Source organism: Anabrus simplex, chromosome 2, assembly GCF_040414725.1.
Source record: "Anabrus simplex isolate iqAnaSimp1 chromosome 2, ASM4041472v1, whole genome shotgun sequence".
NCBI classification, from domain to species: domain Eukaryota; kingdom Metazoa; phylum Arthropoda; class Insecta; order Orthoptera; family Tettigoniidae; genus Anabrus; species Anabrus simplex.
In genome coordinates this window covers 333,101,809-333,123,968 of record NC_090266.1, presented here as the reverse complement: position 1 = coordinate 333,123,968, position 22,160 = coordinate 333,101,809, and the positions used below count along the sequence as shown (strand labels likewise).

Below are 22,160 nucleotides of genomic sequence, written 5' to 3'. Positions count from 1 at the left end.
TAAGCCATTTCAGTTGAAGAATGGCAGTACTGTATACAGTGAAGTATGATCTTCAGCAGTTATCACGTATCGTAGGGACTGCACAAACTGCAGTGTCAAAAACGTGGAATAGGTACCGTTTGACCAATGATGTGACTGACACACCAAGGCAAGTTCGACCGAGGATGACAACGCCACGTCAAGATCGGTATATCCGCGTAACAGCGCAGAGGAGACCAACTTCGACTGCTCAACAATTATGTGATATCTTGAGGGCAACCGTGTACGAGTATATGCACAAACCGTACGCAATTGGCTGCATAGTGCCCAGTTCAGGCCATTTCGACAGATTCGAAATGTTCGACTACAGAATCGCCATCGTGCTGAGAGAAGGTGGACAATCCAGCATCGTAACTGGAGCTTGAATAAATGGCGTAATGCCATGTTTGCAGATGAAACACGGATACGGCATACTCCAGATACGCGATGACGAAAGGTATGCACACGTAAAAGATGCAGTAGAATGTTCAAGAGGTGCACGCTTTTGGAGGGAGTAGTGTAATGTTTTGGCCTGGGATTATGCATGGCCGTCGTACACTTTTGATACCAATTCGAGGGACGATAACTTCCCAGCGTTATACCGATGAAGTTCTTAGACCACTTTTACAAACCTTTAGAGATGAATATGGTGCTGAATTCATTTTCATCGACGACAATGCTCGCCCTCATTGAGGTGCATCAGTGAGGAATTTCACGAGGCGTGTACCAACCCTGCTAAGTAACCGGATATGAACTCCATTGAGCATGTATGGGGAAGGTTGAAAACGGCTGTTTTTGATCGTCCACAACCTCCACACTCTCCCAAACCACCTTACAGTTGTCCAGATGTAATGGGACTTTCTTCGTCAAGATGACGTCAATGTACTGCTCGCAAGCATGCCGCAGAATGTCAGAGACCTGAAGAATGCCAGAAGAGGCCATACACGGTACTACGGCAGAGTGAGGAAGGGACACCTTCACAAGAAAAAGAACTACAACCACATTGGAACCTTTTTACAAATACGGTTTATTTGCGTTAGATATTGGAAGAAAAACATTCCAGTATGGAAGCATTTACATTTCCAGGTTGTGATACAATAAATAACATTCTGTAACTTTATTATTTCATTGCATCCTGGATATTACAAAACATTTTGCGGCGCATATAGTGTTTCCGGTATGATAGACTTTGAGGGATGCTGGAGAAGGGTACATGTATAAATGTGAGATAGGGAGCCCCGAACGGGAAGAGTCTTAGTCGCTGGATATAAACCAAATTTATTGTGGGATACTTATGAATGTGGAATTTTAAAAAAAATCCTTGTGTGGAGATATAACACATTGTGTCCCGCTCCCAGCGGTGCCGGCAGTCGACACGCACATGCACGCTCCGAGCGGTGTATTCATAATCTCATGCTGACTCACTGCATGGCCACGAGGCGGTCAGTTACTCGAGTTTGTATGTCGTGGGAAGCCATCCGACGACATTAACACATCATTCGTACGATCCGTACGATCTTCCACAAAATCTGTACAACGTGTTGCACAACAAGTCGGTATCACAAAATCCTCAGTACACAGGGATACTAAAATATTGAAATTAAAACCTTACAAAGTTACTATCGTCCACCAATTACGACCCTGTGATGAAGTCAGAGTAAACTTCTGTAATTGGACGTTGCAAAATACTGCTGACGGCATTGCTGGCCCACATTCAATAATTTTCTCAGGTTAGTACTCGTGATAAAGGCTATTTGGTGCATAAATAAGCAATAAAAGTTATGTCGGTAATAGAATATGGGGGAGGTTATGAATATACAGCTCTGAACACGCATGCTGTCTCCCAGCCCCGCTGGGAGTGTAACACACTGTACATTTCTTTACCTGCACTGCATGCACACGCTAGTAAGGACATGTACATTTGTACAACAGCAATTTCAACAACGTCCCAGTAAGTTCTAGCCTATCTGGTCGAACATCTCGGGTGTCGTTCTAGCAAGTCTCTAGAAGTGAGCATTTTTTCCAGGAGCTCTTTTTCAGACCGTACGAAAGTCTCGCCGACTAGCAGAAATAAAGTGTAACCAGATCAGGCGGACAAGTGGACAAGCAATAGGTTCGTGTCTTCCTATCCACTTTTCTGGGGACGTCTGATTAATGTTTCCTCGATCAGCACGTGAAAAGAAGACTGGGGCCTCATGTTGAACCCACACACGCTGACAAACTTGCAACCTACGAAAAACGGCGTTCGCGTATAAGATGCAACTGAGGAGTTTCCGGACCGGTGTCCCCTATAGAGATGAGCGACGCGACACTGCTGACTGTTTCGAAACATTCGACACGGTACAGCAAACTGCTTCGAAGCAGTGTGTCGACTCACGGCGCACTTCCATCTCGGACTGCAAGAGAAACAGTTTTCCTATACACAGTATCTGGATGGCGTGGTAAAGCAGTGTGTCGACACACGGCGCACTTTTGTCTCGGACTGCAAGAGAAGCTGTGCTGCGCGATGGCGTGGTGAAACATAAACCACGCTTCATAGTTCAGTTTACCGAATAAAATGTTCCACGTTCTGATAATGATAAAATATGAGGTTCATGGAATATTCAATGAGCAAATGTACAAAATACAGTATGATAAATAGATGATGTACAGTATAATAAATACCAGTATACAGTAACGAAATGCGTTTGCTTCTTCACTACTCAGGAGAATAGGAGAGGAATTATCTACCTTTCAAAACAAAATTAAATGGAATAACTAAAATTACACCATTTCATATAGGCTATATGGGGCCGGTTTCGACCCTTGTATAGGGACATCTTCGGCCATGTAATTCAAAATCGGCAAGTTAATGAAAGTATACAAAACATTTAAAACCCAGAAAAAAAACACATCCAAAACATAAAAATATGTTAAAATACTACATACACACAGAGTTTAACAACACTTTAAATTACTATATGTCAGCCGATAAAAGCTTTGTCAAATTTCGTTAATGTTAACTTATTTGAAAGTCCCAAATGAATGGTTGCCATAAAAGCACATTCCTTATCACATTTAATCAGAGCATGTATGTCCAGCTTGATATGGAGGATCTAGTGTTCAGCTCTATCGTGATATGTCTTCTTGAATTGATATTGATAAAATGTCTTGATTCTTTGGATTATAAACAATATACTGTATCCGATATGTGGCTGTAACGAAGCCTCCGTGGCTCAGGCGGTAGCACGCCGCCCTCTCACCGCTGGGTTCCGTTGTTTAAATCCCGGTCATTCCATGTGGGATTTGTACTGGACAAAGCGGAGGTGGGACATGACTTTCTCCGGGTACTCCGGTTTTCCCTGTCATACTTCATTCCAGCAACACTCTCCAATATAATTTCATTTAATCTCTCAGTCATTAACCATTGCCCCAGGGGAGTGCGACAAGCTTCGGCAGACGGCACAATTCCTATCCTCGCCGCTAGATGGGGGCTTCATTCATTCCATTCCAGACCCAATCCAATGACTGGGAACAGGCTGTGGATTTTCATTCTTTCATGTGGCTGTAACATGTATCCAGGAGTTCTGCTGATGGCGCAACAGCCTCCAAGGGCCTTGGCCTACCAAGCGACCGATGCACAGCCCGAAGGCCTGCAGATTACGAGGTGTCGTGTGGTCAGCATCTGCGGTATCTCACCGTTAGACAGCTTCTCAATGTCAATCACGTAAGCTGAGTGTACCTTGAACCAGCCCTAAGATCCAGGTAAAATTCCCCAATCTGGCCGGGAATCGAACCCGGGGCCTCGGGGTAAGAGGCAGGCACACTGCATCTACACCACGGGGCTGGCATTTTTAAAGGTTGTATTTGTCTTACAACATTAAATAGTAAGTAGAAATTCTATACAAAAAGGCAAAAGCTTATGTTATTCCAATCTAAGTCGTAGAAAGTGGGGTACGAAGAAGATAAACATCTAACTTTTGGAGACTTCTACGTTTGTAACAAAGAAAATCCAGTGAAATCATTTCTCTAGTAATCCTATATAAATTCTACCTATCATTTTACTGATGTCTACTATAAACATTAACAAACAAACAAATCAGAATATATTTGCAGGGACCTACTGGGCTTCGGCTGTCATCGTTGGAACGGTAGGTCTAGAAGGATGGTAAAGGTAAATTTCACCCTAGATAGGGCAGAATCGAAGCCGGAGCATACTGGATAGCATCAAAGACCACTGTGACAGTTCGAGTAACAATACTAACCCATCATTCATTTCTTTGACCGAGCGAGTTGGTCATGCGGTTGCGGGCGCGCAGCTGTGTGCTTGCATTCGGGAGATAGTGGGTTCGAGCTTCACTGTCGGCAACCCTGAAGATGGTTTTCCGTGGTTTCCCATTTTCACATCAGGCTGTACATTAAGATCACGGCTACCACTCCTATCCCATCGTTGCCATAAAACCTATCTGTGTCGGCGCAACGTAATGCAACTTGTAAAAAACAACTATTTTTTTTGTAGATTCATTTTGTATCATAAGGTATTTCGGTCAACACCTCCGGATACGAGCCTCTGATAGTACGTATAAGTAAATTATTTGAATCTACAATTGGGGTAGGAGGAAAGGTGCATTTCTAGTAGTTCCTGGTATGTTATACGGTAGGAAATCTCAGGACAGCCGCAAGCAGCGCCAGGATTCCAATCTCGAGCCTCCGAACGGTACCTGTTACAAGCATATACATTATTATATCTACAGAGCAGCACAACTAGAAAGATTTTCACGAGACGATCCTCATTAAATTTAAAATTCATTCGTGGAACTTCAGTAATACTGTAGTGGTGATATCTTATTCAAACGTATTAGTAATCTGACTACTGAAATTAAGTGGATTAAGAACATTCATTACTTCGATAACAAAACAATTCGGGACTTTAATGTGGGTTGGTTTCAGTAATAATGGTACTGCTATCTGTTTAAGTTCTTCCAATTACACAATACTAGTCTCAATATTGAAATAACGTTCATTTTCTGAAATATTTGCGCTGTTTTATAATACTTCCTTTATAGATAAAAACATAAGACGAATTTATTGGGGAAGCTTTAACATATTTAACACCCAAAACATACTTGACAGTTTAAAATCTCATAACCAATACCGGCAGTTACAGTATATAAATGCCGGGAACATTTCGTGAATGTTTTAACTGTATTTCAAAAGTCCATCGCCCCTATCGTTGAAGAGATAGGCAGTGAGACTAGGTAATAACTGGAGGTAGGAAGCTAGACACGATTTCCCCTCTTCAAAAAACTTTTTCTTTACGTCGCACCAACACAGATGGGTCTTACGGCGAAGGTGAGATATTGTAGGAAAGGGCTAAGAGTGGGAAGGAAGCAGCCGTTGCCTTAATGAAGGTACAGCCCCAGCCTTTGCCTGGTATGAAAATGGGAAACCACGGAAAACCATCCTCAGGGCTGCCGACAGTGGGGTTCGAACCCACTATCTCCCGAATGCAAGCTCACAGCTCCACGCCCCTAACCGCACGGCCTACTCGCTCCGTACATTTTTTCTACTATAGGAATTAATCCTATTCTATGTACAACATGTCCTTTGTGTTTGATCTCTCTAAAGTCGGTAATAATGAAAACAATCTTTCATGCAATAAAAAAGCTCCAGACGACAAAGAGCGTGCGGAATTAACAGTAGAGAACGCATCTGCGAAATGTTGTGATTTTTCTTTAATAACTAACAAAATAATCTCTATGGTGAAAGGAGAGCCTAGACTGATTTCACTGGGATAATACTATTTAAATTTTCGTGAAGATTTGTCAGAACTACCCGAGATATTTAGTCTGCTAGAGTAGGAGCAGAAATATTGCATTAAGCCCTTCTGTAATTACATTCATAAGACAGACCAAGTGCAGTCAACGTAAGGGTACGTTCAAGATGCACGCTGGTTTTCTGAGTCAGACAGTCGGCGCCGAGTCGGCATAAGTAGGCTATATCCGTTGTTGCTAAACCGAACTGGTCTTAACGCACCTGCGCACTGGTAGTCTGACTCAGATGTTTACCGGAATGATTAGTTCATTCTGGTTTCAGACAACCTGCCACGCAGGCTGTTAATTTTCGTGTTGAGTGTGTGTGACATTTTGTTAACGATGGATATCGAGGTTTTGATTTCAAAAGTTCACCTTAATTCTCCGATATGGGATAAGCGAATTAAAGATCATTCCAATAGGAACATCGCCTGTGTTCAATTTTTAACAAAATAAAATAAAATTGAACGTATCCGAACTCATTCTAAAATATTTTTAAAAAATCTGTTTCCGTCGGCAAGTAACTGTGGAAAAAGGTTTTTGTACTCCCCGTAAATAGATCTTTATTCATTAATTGGATGTATATCACTTCTCATTCGTTTTAACTTGGTTTTAACTAACTAAAAGGGGCAACCAAGGGATGATTGTCTTAGAACCATGAAACTACTTTTGATTAGCACCATCACGCGGGGAACACCATGGGTCGCCTTTACTTGCGAGTAGTACCACTATATTAAGTACGAAATAGGTTTGTGCTTAGTAGCAGCAGAGGGTGTGGACTGTGGGTTTCCTGTAACCGTGAGTCGTACCCATGTGAGCAACACCACGGGTCTGGGCGTTGCCTGTGATTAGTACCACTATATGAGCGACACCGTGGGTCTGCGTTGCCTGTAATTAGTACCCACTATGTGAGGAACACCACGGGAATACCGGCGCCCGTGATTAGTACACCTAGGTGAGGAACCTCATCGGTTTGCGTTGGCTATGAGTGGCGCCATTGTGTGTGAAACACCGTGAGTCTTCGCTCCTTTTGATTAGTACCCCCAACATGACTCATACCATGGTTCTACTCTACTAGCGATAAGTACCATACTGAGGGGCCTTTGACCTGGATTTTGGACGCCTTTAGACATCAAGCATCCTCGATTAAGGATTATGCTTTATAAATGGTCCCTTGGTCAGTTTTTTGAGTCGGATCCACTGATTGTTTTAAATTCATGTCCATCCATTCGTTCTTCATGACATTTTTTATTTTGGTCAGTGGATGATTTTGAACTTTTACTTCGTCATTTCATTTCGTATCATTAGTGGCCGATGACCTCGATGTTAGGCCCCTTTAAACAACAAGCATCATCATCATCATCATCATCATCTTAACCTTGTCACTTAGCAGCAATAGAGCTGCAGCCTGTTCTCTTGTTAGTTCCATGCTACACTGATCAATTGCATTTCGTATCTTTTCTTTTGTGGCAGCTCTGTCTGCGCTGACAACCAGCGTGCATCTTGGACGTACCCTAAGTGAAAAGACTGAAACCGTTTAATTATAGGATAATGAACGGTACAAGAAACTCTCATATTAATGGACGGAGAGAGTAGAACTGTAAAGACCGGGCGAGTTGGCCATGCGGTTAGAGGCAAGCAGCTGTGAGCTTGCATCCGGGAGATAGTGGGTTCGAATACCACTTTCGGCAGCCCAGAATATGGTTTTCCGTGGTTCCCATTTTACACCAGGCAAATGCTGGGTCTGTACCTAAATTAAGGCCACGTCCGCTTCCTACCCATTCCTAGGCCTTTCCTATCTCATCGTCGCCATAAGACCTATCTGTGTCGGTGCGACGTCAAGCCATTAGAAAAAAACTGTAAAGTAATAGAAATAGTAATGGCGTATGGCCTCCTGAGAGGCCTGGGCCAGATATTTTCCTAGCAGACGGCCTACATGCGACCTACATGTTTGTGAGGATTCGGCCTTACCCAAGATGTTTTCTAATGTTTAACGTATCACAAACACCCAGCCCCCGAGCCAGATGAATTCACCAATTAAGGTTAAAATCCTGGCCGGGAGCTGATCGAAACTCTATTCTAGCAGTTATGTGACGTTACAAGTAAGCGCCAATCCGTATAGCGCGCGAGAGTTTCCGTTCGCTTCCAGACAGGCTAAGCAGCAGAATTATGCTGCTGTTTCGAGAACTGTCATACCTTCCCGTTTTGTTGTAGACACATCTTTGTTTAAAGTTAGTATATTACATTTTTTGTCGACGTTTATTAAATAAGAAAGCACTTGTGAATGCGGATATAACATTTCTACGCACTTCGGCACATCTTTGTCTTTCGCCGTACAAAAAGAACAAAAATTAGGTATTTGAATTAACTAGATATTATGGTTGACCGTATAAGTAATATTTAAAATTACAAAAACTAGAGTTTACAGAAACTGGTAAGTTTTAAAGATGAAAATAAATGTACTAATCAGAGGTTTTCGTCTCACTTCGATTATATTGGGCTCGTCTATCAAATATTCGTAGTTCTTTTTCATTTCGTATTTTAGTAGGTGTCAGACAAGGCTCTCCTCTTTACAGATTATATACACCGCAAGAAAGTTTGGAATATCGAGGATGCAATGCAATAATAAAGTTACAGCATGTTGTTCAGTGTGTAACAGAAACGCACACCGAGCTCGATAGCTCCAGTCGCTTAAGTGCGGCCAGTATCCAGTATTCGGGAGATAGTAGGTTCGAACCCCACTGTCGGCAGCCCTGAAAATGGTTTTCCGTGGTTTCCCATTTTCACACCAGGCAAATGCTGGGGCTGTACCTTAATTAAGGCCACGGCCGCTTCCTTCCCACTCCTAGCCCTTTCCTGTCCCATCGTCACCATAAGACCTATCTGTGTCGGTGCGACGTAAAGCAACAAACTCAAATGTTTTTCTGTCAATATTTAACGCAAATAAACTCCTTTTGAAAAGGTTACAATTTTTGTGTGTGTTTTTATAGCTATTCTGCCTTAATACCGTGCATTGTCTCCTCTGGCATTGTTCAGGTCTCTGACACGCTGTGGCATGCTTGCGATCAGTATACTGACGTCATCTTGAGGAAGAAAGTCCAATTACATCTGGGAAACTCTAATGAGGTCTGGGAGTGTGTGGACGACCAAAAACACCCGTTTTCAAACTGCCCCATGCATGCCCAATGCAGTTCATGTGCGATTAATTAGATGGCCAATTCATAGGGTTGATACCCACCTCTCGCATGAAATTCCTCACTGATGCACATTGACGAGGGTGAGCATTGTCGTCGACGAAAATGAATTCATCAACACATTCATCCCTAAGGGGTTGTAAAAGTGGTCTAAGAATTTCATCGGTAAGACGCTGGGCAGTTAACGTCCCTCGAATTGGTATCACAGGTGTACGACAGCCATGCACAATCCTAGCCCAAAACATTACACCACTCCTTCCAAAACATGCACCTCTTGAACATTCTGGTACTTCCTTACGCATCTTTACGTCTGCATACCCTTTAACGTCGTGTATCTGACTCAAGAGATACCCGAGTTTCATCTGCAACACGACATTGCGCCATTCATCCAACCCCCAATTAAGATGTTGGGTGGGCAATCTTCTCTCAACACAATGACGATTTTGTAGTAGAACACGCAAAATCCGTCGAAATGACCTTAATTGGGAACTATATAGTCGATTGCGTACAGTTTATGCAGAGACACAGACCCTGGCTGCTCTCAAGAAGTTGGTCTCCTCTGCGCTGTTACGTGGATATACCGAGCTTGGTATGGAATGTCGTCACCCTCGGTCTGGCAGTCACATCATCGGTCTTACGGTACATTTTCCACGTTTCTGACACTGCACTTTGGGTACCTTTCTTTCTTTCTTTCTTTCTTTCTTTCTTTCTTTCTTTCTTTCTTTCTTTCTTTCTTTCTTTTTTTTGCAAGGGGCTTTACGTCGCACCGACACAGATAGATCTTACGGCGACGATGGGATAGGAAAGGCCTAGGAGTGGGAAGGAAGCGGCCGTGGCCTTAAGGTACAGCCCCAGCATTTGCCTGGTGTGAAAATGGGAAACCACGGAAAACCATTTTCAGGGCTGCCGACAGTGGGATTAGAACCCACTATCTCCCGGATGCAAGCTCACAGCCGCGCGCCTCTACCCGCACGGCCAACTCGCCCGGTCTTTGGGAACCTAACCCCTACGATGCGTAATACTGCTGCTTGTTAATGTCCACCCTGAATCAATGCCACAATACTGGTTCGGACGAACTGAGAAATAAGCACTGAATATGAAACGTAAGCAACAGCTGAAGCTCGTACTGCACTGTATACACTACTACCAATCTTCACCTAAAATGGCATAGTTCACCCCAGGCTAAACATCGACCGTTGGCAGCAACATCTGCTGTATTGTAAACATGCAAGTGAATTACTTTTTTATACATACACAGTGCTCTCTACCACTTTCGACAGGACTACACACGCCCTACTACATGACGTGATAATCGCACAATATTCCAAACTTATTTTAAAAATGTGTTCACAAGAAAGAGGACACCGACATACCCTTAGCTAGTAACAATATCCCGAGAAACAAAACTGCCATACTGATCTGTGTTCAGAATGACATGTATTAAATGTGTTTCTTAGCTATTAGAAAAGTGAGACTAGACAGGTGTTGTGTTATTCCAATAATAAAGAGCGAAAAATTAAGGGAATAACTTCTAATTGTAATGCTTCAAATCATACAAACATACCCAACAGCTGTAAGGAACCTTCACACCTTCAGGTGGACACACATTGCAAAAAAAATGAACATATGGAGTTGCTGAAAAGGCTGAAGAAGAAGTACGTTAGTACGTGGAGAACGAGTTTAGAAGTGTCCTGAAGCAGTGAGTGACAAAGTCGTAAGAAGATGGGTCAGAGTACCTTCCCGCTGTTTTTAAATTTGGAACTAGATAGCCCCTAGAGTTCATGCCACTGAAGGTAGCGGAAGTGAAACAAATGTCGACGGTGCGATCAGATGCTGTGATCATAATGAGGAATTCTAGAAATACATCCGTTCCCAGGTACGCGGATTCGGTTCACCGTTGCTCCAGAAATCATTTAATTCTCTTAAGTGAACTTACTCTTGGCTACTTTAGTCTACTTTCTACATCTGTGTCTGTGGAGGAGATGCTTTCTCCTCCCGGTATGGATTCAGTTTCTTCTGAAAGACTAGGTGAAATCCTGATGCATCTGCATTGAAGTTCGTATACGACCTGTTGCATGTAACACATCACAGCAACTCTGTCTATACACACTGTATTGCGTCTGATTATGCTACGATGAATAGGCTTACATGAAGATACAGAATTCAGATCATGTGTGTACTCCCAAGAACTCATGTTAAAAATCTGAATAAGCTTTCGTCACTTACTAACATTTCACCGCGTAACTATCAGTGAATAATATTTAATAATCTTCTTTCTTATCGTCTACTCTAGCGCTGATGATTAATATACACTTTTAGGTACACAGTTACAAATTTGTACTCGGTTCTACCAAGTACTGACGTAATAGTACTTGCTCCGAACCGAACCGGTCCGTCCCCACCATTCATTCCACCACTCATTCCCTCCTTGCAACCGAATGATGCGCTCAGCCTCGCTGTACAGAACAGTGAAGACAGAACTGGCACTCCATCCAGTGACGCGGAGTCTTGTTACAAGACTCCAAGCATCCAGCCCCCGCCCCCCCCCCCCCCTCCGACGATTTAACCTCATAAAAAATATAGAAATTGTTTTTTTTCTGGAACAATTACTAGTAGGCAAAAGTAATTTCGTATACAGAGCACTGGCATGATCTTAATTTTATTCGTCTCCGTAGCACTCTTACTTAGTTGTAATATTTAAGAACACAGCATTGGATCGAATATTTGATATGTTTAAGGACTTAATATACAGCTAAGCAGCCTGTATATAGGTCCAGCTCGTTGGCTGAATGGTCAGCGTCGAGGATTTTAATCGCATGTATTTAACCTTAGATGCTACGGGGTTAAAAATAGTAATAACCTATCCACCATTCGTCTTGCTCGACCTCGTCACCGAACTTTGCACGGTTTCATCCATCACTTAGTCTTCATGTGAGGTATGACCAGGTTGGAGTCACGTAGTGCGTACCTCTGTTTTTCGTTGTTTTAATGTCAACTCTCTCTCCCCGTTAAATATCGCCCTAACCCTTTTCAAGTTTTAATACAAAACGACAGTGCCATGATGCAAGTTACAACGTTACAACGATGAGGCAGGGGTGGTAATTAACATAAGAAATTAATTTCTATTCGTCCTGATAAGAACACACAAGGAACTACAGACATTCCTGCGCGCTACGAGACGGTCGCTCCACGTCACAGTTTCAAGGTCGCTCATGCAACCTGATCATACCTGCTTTATGCCTTCATTACTAAAGCCCTATAGCTATTGTTCCCACCCATTTGAACCGGCATTTTTCTAGTTTTCATATCTGTTACCTCCAGACTATGCAAAATATATCTTACATTAATCAAGCTTTCACTTTCTTACAGCCAAGTCGGCCTGCGACCAGACTGATGCAAGGATAATTTATTCTAAGAACTCAACTACAGACGCATACCATCCGTGGAAAATTCACATCCTTAGCGCGGTATCTGAAATGATTTCACTTGCTCCAAGTTTATTTCTACTTTCCAAGGATTCTGACGAATCGTCATCATTTCTCTTGGAAATACTTATTTCCATACCATCGCCGCACTGCTGTTCACAAAAATTGAGAGTTACCAACACTGGTTGCATTATAAACCATTAGACAAAGGCAAAGCTAACATTTCTACCGATCTGAATCACACGCTTTGAATAAATATAATCATGTCTACCCCTTAGTCCCGGAAGTCCGGGATAAGATGAGATGAGATGAAATTATATGGCATGCTTTTATGGCCAACCTCAATTGAGGAGCCAATGAAGATGAAATGCATTATTATTATTATTATTATTATTATTATTATTATTATTATTATTATTATATGTACATACTTTTCCCTTGACTCAAAAGAATGAAAGATTTACTTCCTTTCACGGTCAGAAAGCTGTTGGTTCAACAGATAATAATGCCTGTTGACCATTGTGATATGTACGGCAGGCTAAGTGGCGCCCTTTCTAATAGACTTCAGAGAGCTCAGAATGCTTGCGTCCGCTTTATACTGAACATTCCAAAATTTCATGATATAACTCCTGCATTCCAAGAGCTTAATTGCCTTAAACTAAACCAGCGTCCTAGCTATCATTCGTTGCTTCTACTCCACAAAATAATATAGCCTACAAGCAAGCAGACACCCTCTTATCTAACAGATTCTTTCCAGTAGCTCTCAACCATGCATAACATCCCGACCAGAGCTGCAGCTGATCTAACCCTCATAATACCAAATCGCAGATCCACCCTCTACAATGATTCTTTTGTTGTCAGTACAATTCGAACATGGAATTCGTTGCCCAATGACTAAGAGAAACCCTATCTGAACCGGTATTTAAAAAGAAATGTTGGCAGCGGTACTTGGACGGATGAAGCAGAGTTTAAATACATGCATTCTGTTTTCCTGTTTTGTTATTTCATTCCGTGTGTCACTAGGTTTTACTACCGGGCGAGTTGGCCGTGCGGTTAGGGGCGCGCGGCTGTGAGCTTGCATCCTGGAGATAGTGGGTTCGAACCCCACATCCCAGCATTTGCCTGGGAAACCAGGGAAAAGCATCTTCAGGGTTGCCGACAGTGGGGTTCGAACCCATTATCTCCCGGATGCGAGCTCACAGCTGCGCGCTCGTAACCGCGCGGCCAACTCGCCCGGTGAGAGAGACAATGAGAGAGAGTGTGTAGTATGTCATGTGCAATAAATGTTAAACTGTAGGTACATAAGACATGGTTTGGCGGAATATAGCCTGAGTCACGCCATGTAAATAAAGGAATAATAATAATAATGAAATGCATTATGGTGAATTAAAATAGGTAAAGATGTGGAAGGAATAGGCTATGGCCTATGAATAGGAGCTGTCCCGGCATTTGCCTGCAAGTGAACATGGGAAACCACAGAAAACTATTCTCAGGACAGCCGACGGCGGGGTTCGACCCTCTCGTCTCCCGAATGCCGAGCTTGGCTCCATAACCGTAGCGCGTCAACACGCACGGCCACTTCGCTCGGTTGTAGTTTGAGTACATAATCCTTGTAGGCTAAAGAACAAGGAAGATTACAACCTTGGCTGATACAGTTACTTCAACTAAGAATCCATTCTATCATCAATTCTCAATATAGCACGATTGTCAAAAAATTCTTTATCGCTTCTTCGGACTGAAGCTTCTACAGTCTGTTTAAATAAATATACACTTTCTGCCCAAGCTGGACCGTCGTAGTTTTATGTCCAGTATATAGAGGTTGCCGACGTTTCGAATATATTGCAGTATTCATTGTGAATGCAACCAAAACATATCAGCTCAACCCGATATAATCAGCTAGCAGAATGACCCATATAGTTTCCTATAGCTTCTCTAGATCTACACAACAAAGTTTCTTTCTTCTGAGGTAGTACTCAATTACTCATTGTCGAGTCCGGCCTCTTGGCTGAATGGTCAGTGTACTGACATTCGGTCCAGAGTGTCCCGAGTTCCATTCCCGATCGGGCCAGGATATTCAATTTGGTTAATTCCTCTAGGTCGGGGGCTGGGTGTTTGTGTTCGTCTTAATACATGTATCTTCATTTACATACAACACATCACACTACGAACCACCACAGAAACACTCAACAGGGAATACATCCCACCACACAGGGTTGGCGTCAATAACGCAACAGGCTGTAGAACTGGACTAAATCCGTACAAAGTGCCGATCTCAGGAAACTGGGAAAAGGCCAGGAAGAAGACGCATGTACTATTTGTATACTAACATTCTAGTCACAACAACTGCTGTACTGCATGAAACCACACTGGTATTTCCATAATGCCGCTTAGCATTTGGTACGGAATACAGACACACTTTGATGGTTGCTGCAATGCTTCCTCCTCTCTTGGTTGTAGATTGGTGTGATTTCCGTCTCCATCCAGTGATAAGGAACCTTACTATATGCAGCCATTTGACTCCCATCTTACAAAAATAATTCATTTCTGGCCTACTTGTATCCACTCCTACTACCAGATGACGCTGTAGTTTATTTACCGTTTTCTCCATAAACCCTGTCGAGATTCTATTTTCATCCTCGTTCTCATCCGACTGAATTTTGCGACTCGAAATACCGGTATTAAAACCAACCCCTTGGCGCAACAGCCCTGGAAGGCCGTGGCCTACCAAGCGACTTTTGGTCAGCCTGAAGGCTTGCAGGTAAAAAAAAATCACTGACCTGGCCGGGAGTCGAGCCTGGGACCTCTGGGTAGGATGCTGATGATGCTTGTTGTTTAAAGGGGCCTAACATCTAGGTCATCGGCCCCTAAAGGTACTAAATGAGACGTAATGACAAATTAAAAGTCCAAAATCCTCCACTGACCAGAATTCAAAACGTGAGGACGAAACATGAATGGATGGATATGAATTTAAAACAATCAGTGAATCCGACCCGCAGTGCCTCTCATTCACAGAAACTGACGTAAAACAATAGTATTACTGACCAAGGGACTGCTGCTATAGCACGATGCTGAATCGATTATGCTTATAGTCGAATCGGGTCCAAAATCCAGGTCATCAGCCCCTCATAATGGTATTTATCGGTAGGAAAGTAGAACGTGGAAACACTTTATGGTACTATTCACAGGTAGTGTAATGCGCACATGTAACACAGACGTATGGTGTTTCGCACATTGCGGTGCTATTTACAGGCAACGCAAACCTATGGCATTCCTCACGCAAGTGGACTAACCACAGGGACTCTTACTACCCCGTGGAATTCCTCACATAGTGGGAACTGAGCATAGATAAGGCAGAACCATGGTGTCGCTCATATAGGGGTACGAATCACAGGACCCACCTCCTGATTCACACGCTGTCGCTACAAATCACAAACCTATTGCGTACCTAACATAGTGGTAGTAAGCGAAAGTAAATGCGTAAATGCGACCCATGGTGTTCCCTGCGTGATGGTACTAATTACAAGTAGTCTTATGGTTCTAATTGGATCATCCCTTGGTCGCCCCTTACGACAGGCAGGGGATACCGTGGGTGAATTATTCGTCTGCGTCCCCCACCCATGGGGAGTGTGTGTTTGGTCCGCGAGAGGTATTTTATCTCCCTCAAGTCCGCCGGCAAGCCGGTTAGGACCCCACTATCCGCCACCTGGGACGCGCCACGTGGGAGTATCACCTCTCCCCCTGCTACGCCAGCGTAGTAGGTTCGTGGCAAGAAAGTTCTATGGGAGTTAAATCTACCGAGCGCGGAGCCCATTTAACTGGCCCACCACAGCCTACCCATCTCCCTCGATACGTGAAATGCGGTGAAGCACCATTACGGCAGTCACATTAGCTGCCGAATACCCAGAGGAACATCTTCCAATAATCCAGGCAGTGATTCTACCGAGAAACTGTAGCAATTCTCACCTTTTAGCCGAGAAGCAGCACATATAACCCGACAATGCCAGCCCAAATATTGACACTAAACCGATGCTAAAATGTGCGCACCATTGTCACGTGCCCTCCTTCACACAATCGCCTCCCAATGAACACCAAGGTGAGTGATGAGGTTGGCGGCCATAAATCAGTGCGGCTCCTCTGTCGTCATTTGCTGCGTCATAGGCTGAGAGCACAGCACATCGTCAATTTCTTCATTGGTGTGCCGAAACGGAGCTATTCTCGCCAATTTATACCGCAAACTTAGTAACTCACATGGACAAGAAATGAATACCCTGTACACTGCCTACTGGGGCTGGGAAGTGACGGCGCGAAACGAATGAGAAACATGTGCATTCTCACAATCATACAACCCACTTCCCCTCCCTTCCCTTCTCTGAAATACAGCAGCGGGCAGCGATTTGTGCTCTGGCAGAGCAAATACGGCGAGTTCGACAATTGAATCGCGCGCCTGGAAGTAACGAAGTATCCTAATTCTCTCGAAAAGAAAACTTTTCTCCGCCAATCCGATTGCGCCATCGTTCTTTACAGAAAACCAATAGCAACCCTGATATTTTTGCCGGTATAATTAAGATACACCGTGTCCAACGCCATGCTAGTACAGAAATCGACGAAAAGTTCCCCCACTCCTGTTAGTTTCCGTATCTTCCTCACACTCTCGGCAGCCGCCAACTGGCCTTGGAGCTCCAAACGGAGCAGCGTCTTATCGAGGAGCGGACTTCACCACTGGGTTGCGAAGGTTGAAATAATTACTTACAAAGATATGTCAATAACAGAAACATACATTAGGATTATCAATTACCAGCCTTTATTACGTCCGTGTTTATGGGGCACAAGAGGCGTCGAACATTGTACAGACTAAGTACCGACTGTAAACATGATTTCTCTAACATCAACGGGAGAACGGTTCGCTCACTCAGAATAGCATAGCCACATATCAAATTGTAAAGCATCGTTATAAGCAGAGTTTTGTTAGGGGATATAACTCCGAAACAGTTACACATACCATCTTGCCACAAAAATAACATGCTGCCTAATTTATATTTATCTATATAACGGAGAATCTCAATGACGCCAATTGGTGACTACTCGGGTTATCTGTAACTTTACAACATTGTGAAACAATTACTTCCTTTACATGATATCACCATTTTTTCTGCAGGGTGCGAACTGTGCCGCACATAAAACTTGGCCGGATACCCTTCCCGACGGAGTTAACCAGCCACAGGCAAAATCCCCGTCCTGGCCGAGAATCGAACCTGGGACCCAATGAACCGAAGGTCTCGACGCTGACCATTCAGCAATGGAGTCTGACTACATGAGATTACACTGCGAAGAATAAGAAGTTGCAGGTGCTTAATTATAGCAAAAATGGGGAACATTTCCTTCTTTAATTTCTTCCGCGAGATGAGCGGTTTATAAAGAAAACTTGGAACGTTATACGACTGGCAAACTTGTAATCACCAACCAGTGAAAACCTAGAGTTTTACGCAGAATTCGAACTACAGCGATGAGAATTAAAGTCACTTTTTTTTTTTTTTTTTTTACAATTGACTTTACGTCGCACCGACACAGATATATCTTATGGCGACGATGGACAGGAAAGGGCTAGGAGTGGGAGAGAAGAGGCCGTGGACTTAATTAAGGTACAGCCCCAGCATTTGCCTGGTGTGAAACTAGGAAACCACGTAAAACCATCTTCAGAGCTGCCGACAGTGGGGTTCGACCACTAATACTGGATAATGGCTGCATTTCAGCGACTGCAGCTATCGAGGTTGATAGGATTAGACACTACAACCGGGCTTAGTAGCTTAGTAGCACAGGCGGCAGGGCGCTGGCTTCGTAAGATTCAGTTGTGGGTGGGTTGATCACGGCTGAGTCCTGTGGTCTTTGAAGGTGCTCAAATATGCCAGCCTCGTCAGTAGATTTAACGGCAAGCAGAACTCCTGTGGAACAACATTTTGGCATCTCTGCGTCTCCGAAAACCGTAAAACCAGTTAGTGGGACGTTAAAAAATTATTATTGATGATGATGATGATGATGCTTGTAGTTTAAAGGGGCCTAACATCGAGGTCATCGGCCCCTAATGGTACGAAATGAAATGGCAACAAAAATTTCAAAATCATCCACTGACCAAAATAAGAAAATGTCATGAAGAATGAATGGATGGACATGAACCCGAAAAAAAAAACAATCTAACAAACAAAAAACACAGGATCCGACGCAAAAAAGATCAAATAATAGTATTACTGACCAAGGGACCACTTATCAAGCATAATCCTAAATCGAGGATGCTTGATGTCTACAGGGGTCCAAAATCCATGTCTAAGGCCCCTCAGAATGGTACATGTCGCGAGTAAAGTAGAACTATGGTATTTCTCATGTTGGGGTAATAATCAAAAGTAGCAAAGACTCACGGTGTTCCAAACAAGATGGTACTACTCACAAGTATTGTACTTCGTACAGGTAACGCACACCTATGGTGTTTCTCACACAATGGCGCCACTCATAGCCAACGCAAACCGATGAGGTTCCTCACCTAGGTGTACTAGTCACGGGTGCCGGTATTCCCGTGGTGTTCCTCACATAGTGGGTACTAATCACAGGCAACGCAGACCCCCGGTGTCGCTCATATAGTGGTACAACACACAGGCAACGCGCAGACCCGCGGTGTTGCTCACATGGGTACGACGCACGGGTACTGGAAACCCACAGACCGGCTCTTTGCTGCTACTAACCACAAACCTATTTCGTACCTAATGTAGTGGTACTACTCGCAAGTACAGGCAACCTATGGTGTTCCCCGCGTGATGGTACGAATCAAAAGTAGTTTCATGGTTCTAATTCAATCATCCCTTGGTCGCCCTTTTTAGTCGCCTCTCACGACAGACAGGGGATACGGTGGGTGTATTATTCGTCTGCGTCCCCCACCCACACGGGGTAAAGAGAGAGAGAAAATAAGAAGAAAGAAGGGATCCGTCACTTCGAAAAATTAAGTAACGGACGATGAAAGGCAAGGGCCACGAAGGGCGTGAAAATGAAAGACTCCCTAGGCCTCGAATGCTCTAATACCGTCGGGGTCGGAAAAGAACATGAGTTGACCAAGGGAGGTAGGACAGGATAGACGTAAGTGAGGAACCTGGCACAAGTAAGTGGAAGCAATGCCAAAACTCAGCAAAGGGCCCCGTAGTCGCCAATTCACACTCCCAAGTTGAGAGCCCCTTATAGTCGCCTCTTACGACAGGCAGGGGATACCGCGGGTGTGTTTTACATGTGCGTCCCCCATCCGCAGGGGGTAAAACATCATTATTATTATTATTATTATTATTATTATTATTATTATTATTATACCCTCAACTGCCTTGGTGCGAAGCTGCTGACAATGTTGCTGAACCATCATGTTACTGAATATTATTAGTCTTGCCCCTGAAGTCCAATATCGTGTCTATCGACAGCATGGGTGAATTATTTTTTACAATTTATTTTACGTCATACCGACAGAGATGTCTTTTGACGAAGATGGGATAAGAAAGGGCTAGGAGTGGGAAGGAAGCGGCCGTGGCCTTAATTAAGGTACAGCCCCAGGATTTGCCTATTGTGAAAATGGAAAACCACGGAAAACCATATTCAGGACTGCCGACAGTGGGGTTCGAACCCGCTATCCCCCGAATACCATACAAGCTAACAGCTACGCGACCCTAACCGCACGGCCAATTTGTTCGATATAGGTGAATTATTTAGCTCTGCAAATTTTATTTTAGTCTTTTCGTTCACCAGGTTTACGATGCTTGATATCTACAGCAGACCTTCAACTCAACATTTGTTCATTATACTAATTTTGGTTTAAGTTACATCTCGCTATCTGGAGAATATCCTCATACCAGGCTCGAACCTACTGGCAACAGATTTTTCTAACTGAACGTGGTTTTCTCCCTTCAAAACTACACTATATCTTATCTGATTTGTCAGTCTGCTTAGAGAAGTGTTTGAAGGATATTGGAGAATTTAATGGCATTTTCCCTGGGTAATCGCTCTCGTAAGACAAAGACATAGGAACTTCCGTATAAAATAAACTTACACACACCGGCATGGACAAAAACCGCAGCTCTCCACTGCACTATTTCATTCGTATGGTAAAATGGCGCGAAAAATTGGGAACGGAGTTCGAAAGAAAATTGCAACACATAGAACGCCAGGTTAAGTGAAACAGAAAATAATGCTCCTAAAATAACAGCAATTTCATAAGTATGCCGGTAACCCTGTAACCTATCAACACGCAAATCAAGTCGGGTACGGTATTAGATTTACATAGCAATCCCACTGATACTGTACTCTTGAATGCCTTCGTAATAACACTTCTGATCTGAAATACTTTTTAGGTGTGAATGCTAATATCAAATAAATGTAAACGTCAGATCGATATCAGTAGAACTTATCATAGAACACTAGCACTTGGAGTGAGTGGGAGGAAAAAATCTGTAAATCTCGCTTTGCGTAAATTAATGCAGCATAAATGAAGGCATGTTTACATGCAGACGAACAGGTGACCTTGAAATAAATACACTCGAGAACACCTTCGAGATTGTAACAGAAAATCAGAATGGTGAACCATTCACCACGCCCATCGTGTCTTAGAGGAACCTACCGGTATACATAAATTCGCTGTATACCTTTGGAGTATAAGCTGCTAAAAATGAGCCTAAGTAAAACAAATATAATTATCTGGAACACCAATTCAAATATGACTAACATAGCACACCTAAGTATTTACAGAAAGCTTCATTAGCACACACGGCTTTTCGTTTGCCGCGGTGGCAGATGCACACCTGCCAAAAACATGTCAAATATTCCAACCTACTAGTTGAACACCACGCGGCGCTCAGAGCAGGTGAACAAAACAGCGTCGCGGCGCACGTCGGAATGTCAGATCGATAATAGTAGCTGAACGGAGTTGTACTCACCGATATTCACGATGCGGATAGATTCATCATCCTCAAGGAATTTTAGTGCCACAGAGACATTCTCGAGCTTCTGGGAGCGGAAGGTGGGGCGCTTGTTATGTTTTGGTAGTCGTTTTCCAGATAACACTTCTATCAATGTTATAAGCCGTAAGCCATCACATAAATCAGTCTCCAAATTCCCTATATGTTTGTTCACAGTTTTTAGATGTTCATTCGCCCACCGAGTGAATGTATTTTGTTGTATACGCTTCCATTGAGCGTCCTCGGCTAGCTCGCGCTCCGTTGCAACCATCTCGTCTTGGTCTTCCGCACTAACACTGCCACTTTCGGGCCCGGCTTCATTGTTATTCATTGTGGATGTGGGCTGTTCCCAAATGATAAAAGTGCTACCTGGCGAGGAAAGCTGAGAACCACTACTACTGCTGCTGCGCCTAAACAGTATGCAACACGCACAGTCCTCTCTCTTGAAAACAAATACCGAGTGCGCTAGGTTCAAATGCGGTTGTCAGCTACAGGAAGTACGCGCCGTGCTTCACAACCTCTTCCCTTGCCTTCTTGTCTGCGACTGAGATACTCTGATCAGGCGTGGCTAAGAATAGTGACTATCTTCCCCCCTTTCATAGAGGTGGGATGACGGGGAAGGAGGAGCAATGTTATTAGTCACCTCATGCAAACACATATAGAACCACTTCTAAGAGTAGACGTGCTCCCAATTTCTACCCCCTACCTTTCCACCGCGTGCGCGCAAGGCGCAAGCAAGAAGCCGTATTTGGAATC

General features: G+C 43.6%; 1 protein-coding gene across 4 annotated transcripts in view; it reads right to left on the bottom strand.

Annotated features, from left to right (window-relative positions):
* cher (filamin-A) overlaps window positions 1–21,872 on the bottom strand; it is a 754,003-nt gene extending 732,131 nt beyond the window's left edge. The window contains exon 1 of one of the 4 annotated variants that reach the window (XM_067140703.2): window positions 21,384–21,872. In XM_067140703.2, the coding sequence (XP_066996804.1) occupies window positions 21,384–21,735 (352 nt within the window). In that variant the 5' untranslated portion in view covers window positions 21,736–21,872. The remainder of the gene's footprint in view (window positions 1–21,383) is intronic. The other 3 variants (XM_067140704.2, XM_067140705.2, XM_067140706.2) reach the window with 3 other exon arrangements.
* Window positions 21,873–22,160: the final 288 nt, after the last annotated feature.